The following is a 13,948-nucleotide window of genomic DNA, read 5'->3' as shown; positions in this document are numbered from 1 at the left end:
CCCCTCCTTTTCTATTTACAGCCCAATTGTATGTGTAGGCTATAGCCTACTCTTCTCATTGGCTACGGTTTGTAAATTGTAATTTAACATTTCTAAAACAAATACACTTTGAATGGGAGTGGAGTTTTCCCCCTTTGTAGATGAGAAATGAGTTTTCGTTACTGTTCAGTCAGAGCGTGGCACGTTTTTACTGCATGTACATCGGGGAATATGATGCGCGTAATTATAGCTATCCTCCTCTCAACGCCTCATCCCGTTGATTGAGCTGCGCTGAGCACATCAAAGGAGACTCGCTCTCTAGTGCCACCCAACCAAGTGTAGACATTCAAAGAGATGTCACATTTTAGGCTTGAGTGCCTTGATTTCACGATGTCTTTATTTTGTTTATTTTCCGCATTGGCTAATTCCCACCACTTTAGTAGCGTATAGGCCTATGCCTTATGTTACTCCAAAAAGGGTTCTATGCTTGCTTCATATATGGCAACACTTAAGGTTCTGTATAGAACCGAAATTGGTTCCATATAGAACCATTGCGTTCCATATAGGCTTCCATATTGGGTTCTATTTGGAACCAAAATAAAACATGTTGGTTAAATCCAGAACCTTTTTTTCTAAGAGTGTATTGTGACCGATCTATTCAACACGTTAACCAGAGAGAGACACACTGACCTGACCAGTTCTGTTTTGCTCTTGGCAACTGGTCCGAATCACGAGTTATTATGAGAATGTAATTGATAGCCTATGTTGCTCGAATTAAACCACTCAGCATGCCAGGTGAGCTAAATCAACGTGTTGAAATAGAACCCAACAAATGGAACCGAAAGTTGAACTATTTTCCTGCGGTTGCTGATGTCACAGATGTAAGGTGCTGAAAGGACAGCTCCCTCGCTTTGAAAGCGCATCTCGCGTCAGTGTGAAACCAGATCGAAGATAATTCCTATAAATAATTGCACTATGAAATGTAGGACCACACTCTGTGATGGAAATAGAACGGGATCCACACGAGCCATGTTTCTCAGTCAAGCAATCTGACCTGTTGAGAACACTTGCGTTCAACATCTTATTTCGGCGAATCATAAAAGCTGAAAAAAGTTGCACTAGATATTCGTTGGCATAGATTTCAACTATTTAATTGCCAATCCAAATGTAATGAGTGATCGTTGCTACATAGCAACATGAGCACGTGTGAGAGGATCGCTAGTAACACGGACGCACACACACACACTATAGCAACAGACAACCTGTGTGCAGAAAGGGAGAGGGTGTGCCCTTGACGTCGTTTCTCGTCAAAGACTCACATTTCGGAGAGAACCATATCCAGGTTTGCTTACTTGCTATTCACCACGGCATGGCATGACCTTAACAAAAAGGGCACAGAGCTCAAGGTTACAAATCAATAACTGGAATGGTTTCGTTTGACTTCACCTGTCCAAGTGTTGAGCGGAGAAGAGAGTAAAGACAGCCCCAAGGCACAACATCACCAGCGCTGCCTGTGCTTGGAGCTACTGGCTGACAGATCCTCGCACAAGGAGGAACTAGAGGGAGTCTGACAAGCGATAAGATCCTCTCTTCCAAATCACCAACAACGATGAGATTAGTAAAGCACTTTCACCAAGCGTAATGAGAGCTCCAGGCTGAATTTGGAGTGGCTGCTCTCAGCTGAATCCAAAAGGGCTTTCGTGAGATTTTCTAACCCAACTGGGTGTGTACAGCACCGTGCCCGCTGTTACTCTGGACTGCACTCGATATACCTTATTTACTAAGTCATGTCTTATACAGAGCGATGGGTAAGTTCGACGACAACGAGAGGATAATCCTCAACGTTGGGGGAACCCGGCACGAGACGTACAAGAACACGCTGAGGACACTGCCGGGGACTCGGCTGGCCCTTCTTGCCTCCGATTCTGACATCGAGTCCGTTTTGGATCAGCTGCAACAAGTCCCCGGCTTCATAGAGTACAACACGCGGAACAACGAATACTTTTTTGACCGCCACCCAGGGGTATTCGCTTATGTCCTTAACTACTATCGAACCGGGAAACTCCATTGCCCAGCAGATGTTTGTGGTCCGCTGTTCGAGGAAGAGCTGTCCTTCTGGGGAATCGATGAGACGGACGTGGAGCCTTGCTGCTGGATGACCTATCGCCAACACAGGGACGCCGAGGAGGCGCTCGATGTGTTCGACATAAACGTTGACAATGGAGACGACGACGAAGAGACGGGGAAAAGACTCGGCATTGAGGACGTGGTTGATCCTAATATCAGCCGCTGGAAAAAGTGGCGACCTGTGATTTGGAATCTATTTGAGGATCCCTATTCTTCCAGAGCGGCAAGGGTAAGAGCGCGCGCTTGTGTGGAGAGCTCACATAACAGTCCATGCACAAGTTCCCCCGATTCCTTCTTTGCACAGAAAAGTGTAATTACATTAGACATCAATTCCTCCTAATAAAATAACAATTATTACACAAATATAACATACATTATACGTTATTAACATTTTAAATTCGTTGTAAGGGACATAGGTTGTCTGCTTATTCACATTTCAGTGTGCATCAAAGATGATCCCCCCCACGACTGCTTTCATAATCACCTTTTAAACTTGAATATAGTTCAAATAATTCAACTCGATATTTTCCTCTTTTTGTCATACACAACTATGCATTTAAACATGTCAATGCCCTATACTTGTGGTGCGTAAATACATATTTAAGTTAAGCTACACTACCTAGCCATGATATTGAGAAACAAGTAGAAATATTTCACGAATTAGATTACTGTTTTTTTTCTGATAGCACCAAATTAGTTTTTTTCTTCTGTCGGTTGGGTTTGTTTGATATTAAGCATGACGTATGGTAGAGGGGTGATGGAATGGTCCATCGCTCAACAGAAATAGGCTATTGTAGAACCTGTGGTTAGACACACCATCATATTCCCAAATTGTACCATTTATCTGCAATCCTATAGCAGAAACATTACGTATTTGGCCTTAGCCTACTTTTACGGACAGGATTCGGGCGGTTATTTATTTAAAATTATTAATTCATTTCAAAATATAAGTTTAACATATCAATTCATTTTAAATGTTTACCGCAATTACTCACAACATGAGCCTAAATTCGATCATTGCAACAATGTAAACACTAAAACATGACCTTGAATTGATTGCTTTTGATTGAAATGCTGATGGGCAATTTTACATGTTGGAGTGAGATGTGCCCCGCTTATTAATAGCCTGTATGAGAAAGTATTTCAGAATCTTTACGTATCGCAGAGGGCATTAGACTAATTGTCACTTACACTTCTCTTTTGCATACTTGGTTATCTATCAGTTATTTCTTGTTGATTTAAGTCGAATTCTATAGGTTGCTGTCAATCATTTGTTCATTTTACACCTGGCAAACGTGTCTTCTCTTACTGAAATGTTATGGTGAGCCTCCTACATATCTACCTATCGGTCCACACCTTATCCATGCCGACTGTATGCTCACATGACCAGTGCAGGACTAGTGTTTACTGGCCTGCAGTTGTTTTGCTCAATAGGCAATAAATAACCATCTCATTGGCCGACTGGCTGTGGAGTCAGCGCTCCAGAGGCTCCTGGCCACTGTCATGTCACAATGTGTACCCCATCATTTTCGGAGTCTAAAATGACCTTCTGTCTCATCTCCCTCCTGCCTAAACGGCCTTGTTTATATCCAGCTCATCTCTCACTAGCAGGATGCCCATTAATAGCATCTCCCTGGGGAGATTGTGCTGTTGATGGTGCCTTGAAACAGACAGGGCTGTCTTGAGCTAATAGAATAATGAAGCCAGGGCCCGTATCCACAAAGCTTGTCACTCAGAGTAGGAGTGCTGATCTAGGATCCCCACTGCCCATGTAATCATTTTCCATTATGATCTAAAAAGCACAACTGATCCTAGATCTGCACTGGGCTAAAGGCTAGCGCTACCGCTTACAGTGAACGGGACATGGACATGGAGTCATACAATAAATCCCGCTACGACCTCTGACGAGAGACATCAAACATGCAAAATGACAATATAGGAGGAAGGTGGAATCCTAATTGACCGGCTACGACGTTCGTTGTATGTGGCAGTGTTTGCAGACGATAACGGATTACAAAGGGAAACCCAGCCATGAGCTGTCCAGCAATGCAGAACTCCCAAACGAGCTAAATGCCTTTTATGCTCGCTTCGAGGAATATATCACTGTGCCTTGCGTGAAAGCCCCTGTTTTTCCATGTGACTGTGTGATCTCGCTTTCCATGGCCGATGTGAGCAAAACGTTTAAACAGGTTAACAATCATAAGGCATCCAGGCCAGATGGAATACCAGGGCGTATTCTCAAAGCATGAGCAGACCAGCTGGCAGGTGTCTCCACAGACATTTTCAATCTCTCCTTGTCACAGTCTGTAATCCCAACATCATTTTAATTGACCACCGTTGTCCCTGTTCCCAAGAGCTCCAAGGTAACCTGCCTAAATAACTATCGCCCTGTAGCACTTACATCTATAATTATGAAGTGCTTTGAAAGGCTGGTCATGTCACACATCAACACCATCATCCCAGACACCTTAGACCCATTCCAATTCACATACCGTACCAACAGCTCCACAGATGACACAACCTCAATTGCACTTCACACTGCCCTCTCTCACCTGGGCAAGAGGGGAAATAACTATTTGAGTATGCTGTTCATAGACTACAGCTCAGCGTTCAACATCATAGTCCCCTCCAAGCTCATCACCAAGCCTGGGCCCCTGGGACTGAACCCCTCCCTCTGCAACTATATCCTGGACATCCTGACGGGCCTGCCCCAGGTGGTGAGGGTAGGCAACAACACCATCATCATGAGTCAGCCTACAGGGAGGAGGTCAGAGACTTAGCAGTGTGGTGCCAGGACAACAATCTCTCCCTCAACGTTAGTAAGACCAAGGAGCTGATTGTGGACTATAGGAGAAAGAGGGGAGAGCACACTCCCATCCACATCGACAGAGCTTTTGTGGAGCGGGTCGAGAGCTTGAAGTACCTTGGTGTCCACATCACTAAGGACTTAAAATGGTCCACACACACCCGCACAGTTGTGAAGAGGGCACAGCAGTGCCTCTTCCTCCTCAGGAGGCTGAAAAGATTTGTCATGGGCCCTCAGATCCTCAAAAAGTTCTACAGCTGCACCATTGAGAGCATCTTGACTGGCTGCATCACCACTTGGTATGGCAATATCACCGCCCTTGACAGCAAAGCGCTACAAAGGGTGGTGCGGACCAGAAAACAGTATCGAAGCATCAGCTCTCAGACCAACAAGCTCAGAGACAGCTTCTACCCCAAGCCATAAGGCTGCTAAATAGTCAGACTGCTAAATAGTCAATTAATGTTACCCGAACTGTCTGCATTGACTCTATCTTGCACTAAAGTGGATGTGCGCATGTGGCTCAGTTGGTAGAGCATGGTGTTTGCAACGCCAGGGTTGTGGGTTCGATTCCCACGGGGGACCAGTACAAAAAAATTAAAAAATAAAAAATCTATGAAATGTATGCATTCACTACTGTAAGTCGCTCTGGTTAAAAGCGTCTGCTAAATGACTAAAATGTAAAAAAAAAAATGTAAAAATGTAATTTATATATACACACTCACACACACTAAGCTTTTACACCGACACAAAACCCTCACACATTCACAAACTCTACACACACACGCATACCGACACAACACAAACACACACACGTACATACATACACGCACATTCACACATTCACACAGACACACTTTTACACTCATTATTTGCTGCTGCTACTCTGCTCTTTGTTTTACCCTTATTATTATCTATCCTGATGCCTAGTCACTTTAACCTGCCTTCATGTACATATCTACCTCAAATACCTTATTATTATCTATCCTGATGCCTAGTCACTTTACCCTGCCTTCATGTACATATCTACCTCAAATACCTTATTATTATCTATCCTGATGCCTAGTCACTTTACCCTGCCTTCATGTACATATCTACCTCAAATACCTTATTATTATCTATCCTGATGTCTAGTGACTTTACCCTGCCTTCATGTACATATCTACCTCAAATACCTTATTATTATCTATCCTGATGTCTAGTGACTTTACCCTGCCTTCATGTACATATCTACCTCAAATACCTTATTATTATCTATCCGGATGCCTAGTCACTTTACCCTGCCTTCATGTACATATCTACCTCAAATACCTTATTATTATCTATCCTGATGCCTAGTCACTTTACCCTGCCTTCATGTACATATCTACCTCAAATACCTTATTATTATCTATCCTGATGCCTAGTCACTTTACCCTGCCTTCATGTACATATCTACCTCATACCTTATTATTATCTATCCTGATGTCTAGTCACTTTACCCTGCCTTCATGTACATATCTACCTCAAATACCTTATTATTATCTATCCTGATGCCTGGTCACTTTACCCTGCCTTCATGTACATATCTACCTCAAATACCTTATTATTATCTATCCTGATGCCTAGTCACTTTACCCTGCCTTCATGTACATATCTACCTCAAATACCTTATTATTATCTATCCTGATGCCTAGTCACTTTACCCTGCCTTCATGTACATGTCTACCTCAAATACATCGTACCTCTGCACGTTGATCTGGTACTCCCTGTATATAGCTCAATATAGATCTGGTACTGGTACTCCCTGTATATAGCTCCACAATGATCTGGTACTGGTACTCCCTGTATATAGCTCCACATTGATCTGGTACTGGTACTCCCTGTATATAGCTCCACAATGATCTGGTACTGGTACTCCCTGTATATAGCTCCACAATGATCTGGTACTGGTACTCCCTGTATATAGCTCCACATAGATCTGGTACTGGTACTCCCTGTATATAGCTCCATTCTTGAGTATTTTATCATATTCCTATTGTGTTAGTTACTATTTTATTTTGTATTATTATTTTTAAACTCTGCATCGTTGGGAAAGGTTCGTAAGCAAGCATTTCACTGTACAGTCTACACCAGGTGTATTCAGGGCATGTGATAAATACAATTTGATTTGATCAGCACGCCTTCTCTGAGACTCTTTATGAACAAAGGACCTGGCCACTTTCCCTTTTGCTTTTGATACATAGCTACACTGGCCACTCCCCTTTTGATACATAGCTACACTGGCCACTCCCCTTTTGATACAGATACACTGGCCACTCCCCTTTTGATACATAGATACACTGGCCACTCCCCTTTTGATACATAGATACAGTCAATAACAATATAATAAGCCTTCCCTGTAGCTCAGTTGGTAGAGCATGGTGTTTGCAACACCAGCGTTGTGGGTTCGATTCCCACGCGGGGCCAGCACAGAAAAATAATGTATGAAATGTATGCATTCACTACTGTAAGTCGCTCTGGATAAGGGCGTCTGCTAAATGACGTAAATGTAATATTATTTATTTATTTATTTGATCCCTCTCTTTCTCCTGCATCTTGACATAACTTGTCAATCAAAGTCTCCATTAGATAACTGTCTTTGACCCCACACCAGGAGTATAGAGAGCACCACACCAGGAGTATAGAGAGCACCACACCAGGAGTATAGAGAGCACCACACCAGGAGTATAGAGAGCACCACACCAGGAGTATAGAGAGCCCCACACCAGGAGTATAGAGAGCACCACACCAGGAGTATAGAGAGCACCACACCAGGAGTATGGAGAGCACCACACCAGGAGTATAGAGAGCACCACACCAGGAGTATAGAGAGCACCACACCAGGAGTATAGAGAGCACCACACCAGGAGTATAGAGAGCACCACACCAGGAGTATCGAGAGCACCACACCAGGAGTATGGAGAGCACCACACCAGGAGTATAGAGAGCACCACACCAGGAGTATAGAGAGCACCACATCAGGAGTATAGAGAGCACCACACCAGGAGTATAGAGAGCACCACACCAGGAGTATAGAGAGCACCACACCAGGAGTATAGAGAGCACCATACCGGAGTATAGAGAGCCCCACACCAGGAGTATAGAGGGCACCACACCAGGAGTATAGAGAGCACCACAACAGGAGTATAGAGAGCACCACACCAGGAGTATAGAGAGCACCACACCAGGAGTATAGAGAGCACCACACCAGGAGTATAGAGAGCACCACATAAGGCGATAAAACGTCTGGACCATTGATCCAGTCAATAATTCATTATTTCCCCAACCGTCTAATCCGAAGCTCTGTCTGCCAGCAATCTACATTTTTAAGGTAGTGGCAAGGGGGAAGGAAGGGAGGCGTTGTCTTTGACCTTGCATCTCGCCTTCTTCCAGTCAGTTAGTCAATACCTAGCGAACTGTTAGTGGGAGGGGTTATGACGATGACCACGCCCAAAAACACACACACACACACACACACACACACACACACACACACACACACACACACACACACACACACACACACACACACACACACACACACACACACACACACACACACACACACACACACTTCAGGAGTCAGAACGGAGTGACACAGAGAAGAAATTATGCTCCTCTGATGATGCTCATGGTAATCTCATGTCTCAGTGTGGTGGAGGAGGCTGCCTGACTGCTTCACTTTGATGCCTAAGCCCCTCTCTCATGTTATTCCTGTGCTCCTGGGCTTTACTTCTCCCCTGAGCGCAGGGAGACTGAGATCTCTCACCTCCCCAGACTGCATGTGCTAGAGAACCCACAGGCTCCTAATCCTCCCTTGACAGGGTGTTAAAGTAGAATAATGGGGACTTATTCCCATGGAAATTAGATGGCTGGTTGGCGTTGCTGCAACTCCAGCCACCACCGCCTTCCCCTCAGTCACTGTTATACCAGAGAACGACTGATGCCACTGGGCATTATCTTAAATTAGTCCCATGGATCACACAGTGAAAAATGCACTTGGCTTTTCCTACTAGCACTGACTAGCACCAAGACAAGAGAGCATGTCTATAGCAAACACTTAACGGAGGGACCAAATCCCCACATCTCACATGCCTTTCAGCAATGACTGATGAAAGCGAGGACAGGTCCCAGAACACAGGCCCTGTTCAGCTATATTGTGGGTCAGCTCCTATCCCCTATCCTGGCTTTGTTTTCTGTCAAGCTAAAGCTTGAGAAGTTATCGCCAGTTGTTTTAATTAACACTGGTGTTGCCATTTGAGGTAGTCATATTATGAGTTCTCTCAAAGCCATCTAGAGTCTTCCGTGCCCCTCAACTTTGACCTCTGCCGTGTCCCTCAACTTTGACCTCTTCTGTGCCCCTCAACTTTGACCTCTGCCGTGCCCCCTCAACTTTGACCTCTGCCGTGCCCCTCAACTTTGACCTCTGCCGTGCCCCTCAACTTTGACAACTGCCGTGCCCCTGAAGTTTGACATCTGCTGTGCCCCTTAACTTTGACCTCTTCCGTGCCCCTCAACTTTGACCTCTTCCGTGCCCCTAAAATTTGACCTCCTCCTTGCCCCTCAACTTGGACCTCTGCTAAAACAGACAGGAAGACCACAACACCACAGTCAGGAGCTCAGTCTGGGATTTGCTGTAGGGAGGATAATGTGTTCTGAACAGTGCTGCTTCTGTTTACAGGGCAGTATGGTGCATGGTTATGATGGTGATGGTGACAATGACAACAGTAGTTGGGGTGGTGATTATGATGATGATACGTGTGTATGGATATTACAAGCATTTCGCTACACCCACAACAACATCTGTATGTGACCAATAAAATTAGATTTTATATGGTTGCGTCCCAAATAGCAGCCTATTCCCTGGCACCCTATTCCCACAGCATGTAGAGAATGTGGTGCTATTTGAGATGCACACCATGAGTTTGTACAGTATGTGAAGGTGCAAGAACTACAGCTCCATATGACTTGAGTTTCTCCTTTTCAGACATCATTCTACAGATGTGTTCTAGTGTCTATTTGCTCAGTGTTCATTGAAACTCTCTCATGGAATAGGAGCTAGAACTGGCCTTAGAATGCCCAGAGAATTCTGGTAGTGCTGGGAACCGATTATTGATTGGAGGAAAACCCTTAGAATTAGCTCCTTCAAATTCCCCCTGCTGACGTCACATAGCAGGCTTCCGAATGTCAATGTGCTCCTCCATCTGTGAATACTTATGCTAGCTGATAACAACAGCAGTTGTGTGTGTGTGTGTGTGTGTGTGTGTGTGTGTGTGTGTGTGTGTGGCTATGTCCTACAGATTGATGAATCCATACTGTTCTCCCCTTAAGCTACGTTCAGTGTGTGTGTGTGTTTGTGTGTTCTCCTGTGTTGCTATTCAGTTTGTTTGTCTGTCCTTGTATCTCTGTAGTTGGCCGTGGCAGGATTGGAATGGTAAAACAACTCATTACCATTATCATGTTGTTTGTGCCTGTATACAGTAAGGCGGAGGTCCCCCTTCCGACGCCCAGATTCTGTCTCTTTCCTACGCTTTCTTTCATTTTCCATGATCCCATCAGAGACTGACGCTTTGCTTCCCGCCACTTAAGAGGTTAAACCCACACCGTCTGGGTTGCTGCTACCGCCCGCCGCACGCCTGGAGATGCTTCCGACCCCGGCCCAGGCTTGTGCTCGCTCAGCCTGTTGTCATGGCAACATGCTCGCTCTCTTCCTGTTTTCATTCAGAGCTGCCTGCTCCATGAAACCGTTTGATTTCAGGAATTCACTCAAATATGACCCCCCCACCACCGCCACCACCACCACCGCTCCATAACTGTTTATGTACTTGCATATTGGATGCAAAAAAGGTATTAAATGTTTTTGAGTGCCAATAGGGCCGTCATCTTTATGCATGCGTTTTTAACATTGTCTCCTATAAGATAGTCTGAGCGGCTAGGTGGATGAAGGAGGTTTTGTTAGTCTGCTTCTTTCTGTGGTGAATCGTCACAGCTACAGGTCTGTGAGAGAGAGCCTGCCTGTGTCAATGCTGGCACATAATATGCCCGTTGTGCCTTTCTATAGGCCTGTTCTGCCATTACAAGCACCTATAGGCTTATTCTGTCTAAGTTTAGGAGTGCAAGGTAACCCGGTGATGTGGTAACAACTGACTGCTGTGCCCTTTGAGGGAATTCAACCTGACGTGTAAACAGCAATAGACCTGACGCTGGAAGAGGAGGAAGAGCAAATGCCTGCCTGTGCGTGGGTGGCGTCGGCACGCCACTGGGTATGTTTGTAGCCACTGCCAGTCACGTTAATCTCTCCTGTCAATCATCCCACACTCCTTTCCTTTGGAGTGTAATAACTCACAATATTAGAGAGAGTGGAGAGCCACGTCGTTAAGGAGCTATTATTTTGGCCTCGTCATCATCAAGTGCTCACGAGTGGACTTATTTTCCTACTGTTGTTTATGGTAGTCAACCACATTATGGCAGGTGACTGATCCATGATGGTAGTCAACCACATTATGGCAGGTGACTGATCCATGATGGTAGTCAACCACATTATGGCAGGTGACTGATCCATGATGGTAGTCAACCACATTATGGCAGGTGACTGATCCATGATGGTAGTCAACCACATTATGGCAGGTGACTGATCCATGATGGTAGTCAACCACATTATGGCAGGTGACTGATCCATGATGGTAGTCAACCACATTATGGCAGGTGACTGATCCATGATGGTAGTCAACCAACCACATTATGCCAGGTGACTGATCCATGACGGGTGACTGATCCATGATGTAGGACTGATCCATGATGTAGGACTGATCCATGACGGGTGACTGATCCATGATGTAGGACTGATCTATGACGGGTGACTGATCCATGATGGTAGTCAACCACATTATGGCAGGTGACTGATCCATGATGGGAGTCAACCACATTATGGCAGGTGACTGATCCATGATGGTAGTCAACCACATTATGGCAGGTGACTGATCCATGATGGTAGTCAACCACATTATGACAGGTGACTGATCCATGATGGTAGTCAACCACATTATGGCAGGTGACTGATCCATGATGGTAGTCAACCACATTATGGCAGGTGACTGATCCATGATGGTAGTCAACCACATTATGGCAGGTGACTGATCCATGATGGTAGTCAACCACATTAAGACAGGTGACTGATCCATGATGGTAGTCAACCACATTATGGCAGGTGACTGATCCATGATGGTAGTCAACCACATTATGGCAGGTGACTGATCCATGATGGTAGTCAACCACATTATGGCAGGTGACTGATCCATGATGGTGACTGATCCATGATGTAGGACTGATCCATGACGGGTGACTGATCAATGATGTAGGACTGATCCATGATGGGTGACTGATCCATGATGTAGGACTGATCCATGACGGGTGACTGATCCATGATGGTAGTCAACCACATTATGACAGGTGACTGATTCATGACATGTGACTGATCCATGACATAGGACTGATCCATGACAGGTGGCTGATCCATGACAGGTGGCTGATCCATGACAGGTGACTGATCCATGTCGTAGGACTGATCCATGACAGGTGACTGATCCATGACGTAGGACTGATCCATGACGTAGGTCTGATCCACGACAGGTGACTGATCCACGCCACTTTCTCCCCCCTTTCCTGCATGCGGCATCAACTCATGTCTTGGCCAAAAGCCATAAAGAAATATCACTACACTTACCAGTTAAAACAAAACACACTGTCTAAAGGACCACATGTGAAGGAGAGGCTGTGGCGTGGAGGTGTCAGGATGGAATAACGACCTCCATCATCGCTCAGGAAGGACAGGAGCCTGATGGATTGTGGGAAGTCATTCATTGCCACACATTCTTCCCCTTGTCCTTGAGAGATTCTGACCTGTTAAAGCAAATTCCCACATAGTGTTAATGTTCAGGGGAGTGGGGGGTTACTGCTACACGCCCTCTGAATGATATGCATTTGAAATATGTATGAATGCGGCATCTCATGCATGTTATCGAAAACACATGTGTTCTAGAAATAGAAACCTTGATCTTGGAATGGAACATGTTCAGCTGTTGCGCTGAGACTCAGTGATATAACCTGAGAATAAACGGTGGCACAAACAAAAACTCTATTGAGAGGTCATAAAGCAAGAGGCTGACCTCGTTAGCATCACCCACGTAGGTATCTTTACATACACTGTATCTGCACGAGTGCGCAAGAGAGTGCCTCCCGCTTCATACTTGCTTTGTTTGTGTCTGAAGCCGGGCATTTGTGGTAACGTCACATTGATGAATTGAGGCCGTTTCAGCTTTGGTAAGATCTTTGGTCAGAGGGCACTAGTATGGACAGAGGTTTTAATAGGAGACGTTTTGAGGTGCTGGAACCTGAAAGCTACCAAGTGGTTCTTCACATTCATATATTCTGGAATAAGCACCTGTGACCAACCGAGAGTCTCTTGTTCACCAAAGGGCTGTTTTAGCCCACCGAGCTCAAGCCTAAATATCGTCTCAGGCTGGTTCTGAACCACCTCTCTTACACCAACCCACATGTTCCAGCGGAAACTGCTCTTTAGAATTGATTAGGATAAGAGAGATACAGTATATTGCCTGTTTCATGCATTTATGGATGTGATGGTGATGGCATGCATGAGAAAGGTGTGTGAGCTCTCAGAAAGCGCTCCTTTCTCCAAAGTAATGCTCCAAGCGGGGCCCGATATGCACAGGGCCACATTAGTTTTAATAGAAATGCCATTTGTCTGGGAGTTCTGCTACATTATTGATGTTCCTACTGTTCACCAAGATCAAGTGCCTCCTAAGGACAATGGGCATATTAAGCATTACATTTTCCAGCGCCATCCCTCAACTCTTCCGCTCACACATTAAAAACGTGATTAATAAAACTGATTTAGATATTTTTTCCAAATCAAACCCCCAATTGGCCGTCAGTGAATAACAAAACTGTGGGAAAGTTGGAGTGTTTGAGCTCTGGTAATACTAATTGTGTCTCGCATGA

The 13,948-nt window shown here is 45.0% G+C and overlaps 1 protein-coding gene across 3 annotated transcripts in view; it reads left to right on the top strand.

The window, feature by feature from the left end:
* The first annotated feature begins 1,104 nt into the window (after positions 1–1,104).
* Positions 1,105–13,948, top strand: part of LOC115199146 (potassium voltage-gated channel subfamily C member 2-like) — an 84,461-nt gene continuing 71,617 nt past the window's right edge. For all 3 annotated transcript variants that reach the window (XM_029761751.1, XM_029761752.1, XM_029761750.1), the window contains exon 1: positions 1,105–2,335. In XM_029761751.1, coding sequence (XP_029617611.1) covers positions 1,784–2,335 — 552 coding nt within the window. In that variant the 5' untranslated portion in view covers positions 1,105–1,783. The remainder of the gene's footprint in view (positions 2,336–13,948) is intronic.

This window comes from Salmo trutta, chromosome 8 (genome assembly GCF_901001165.1).
Source record: "Salmo trutta chromosome 8, fSalTru1.1, whole genome shotgun sequence".
Lineage (NCBI taxonomy): Eukaryota > Metazoa > Chordata > Actinopteri > Salmoniformes > Salmonidae > Salmo > Salmo trutta.
This window is presented reverse-complemented; position numbering and strand designations above follow the sequence as displayed.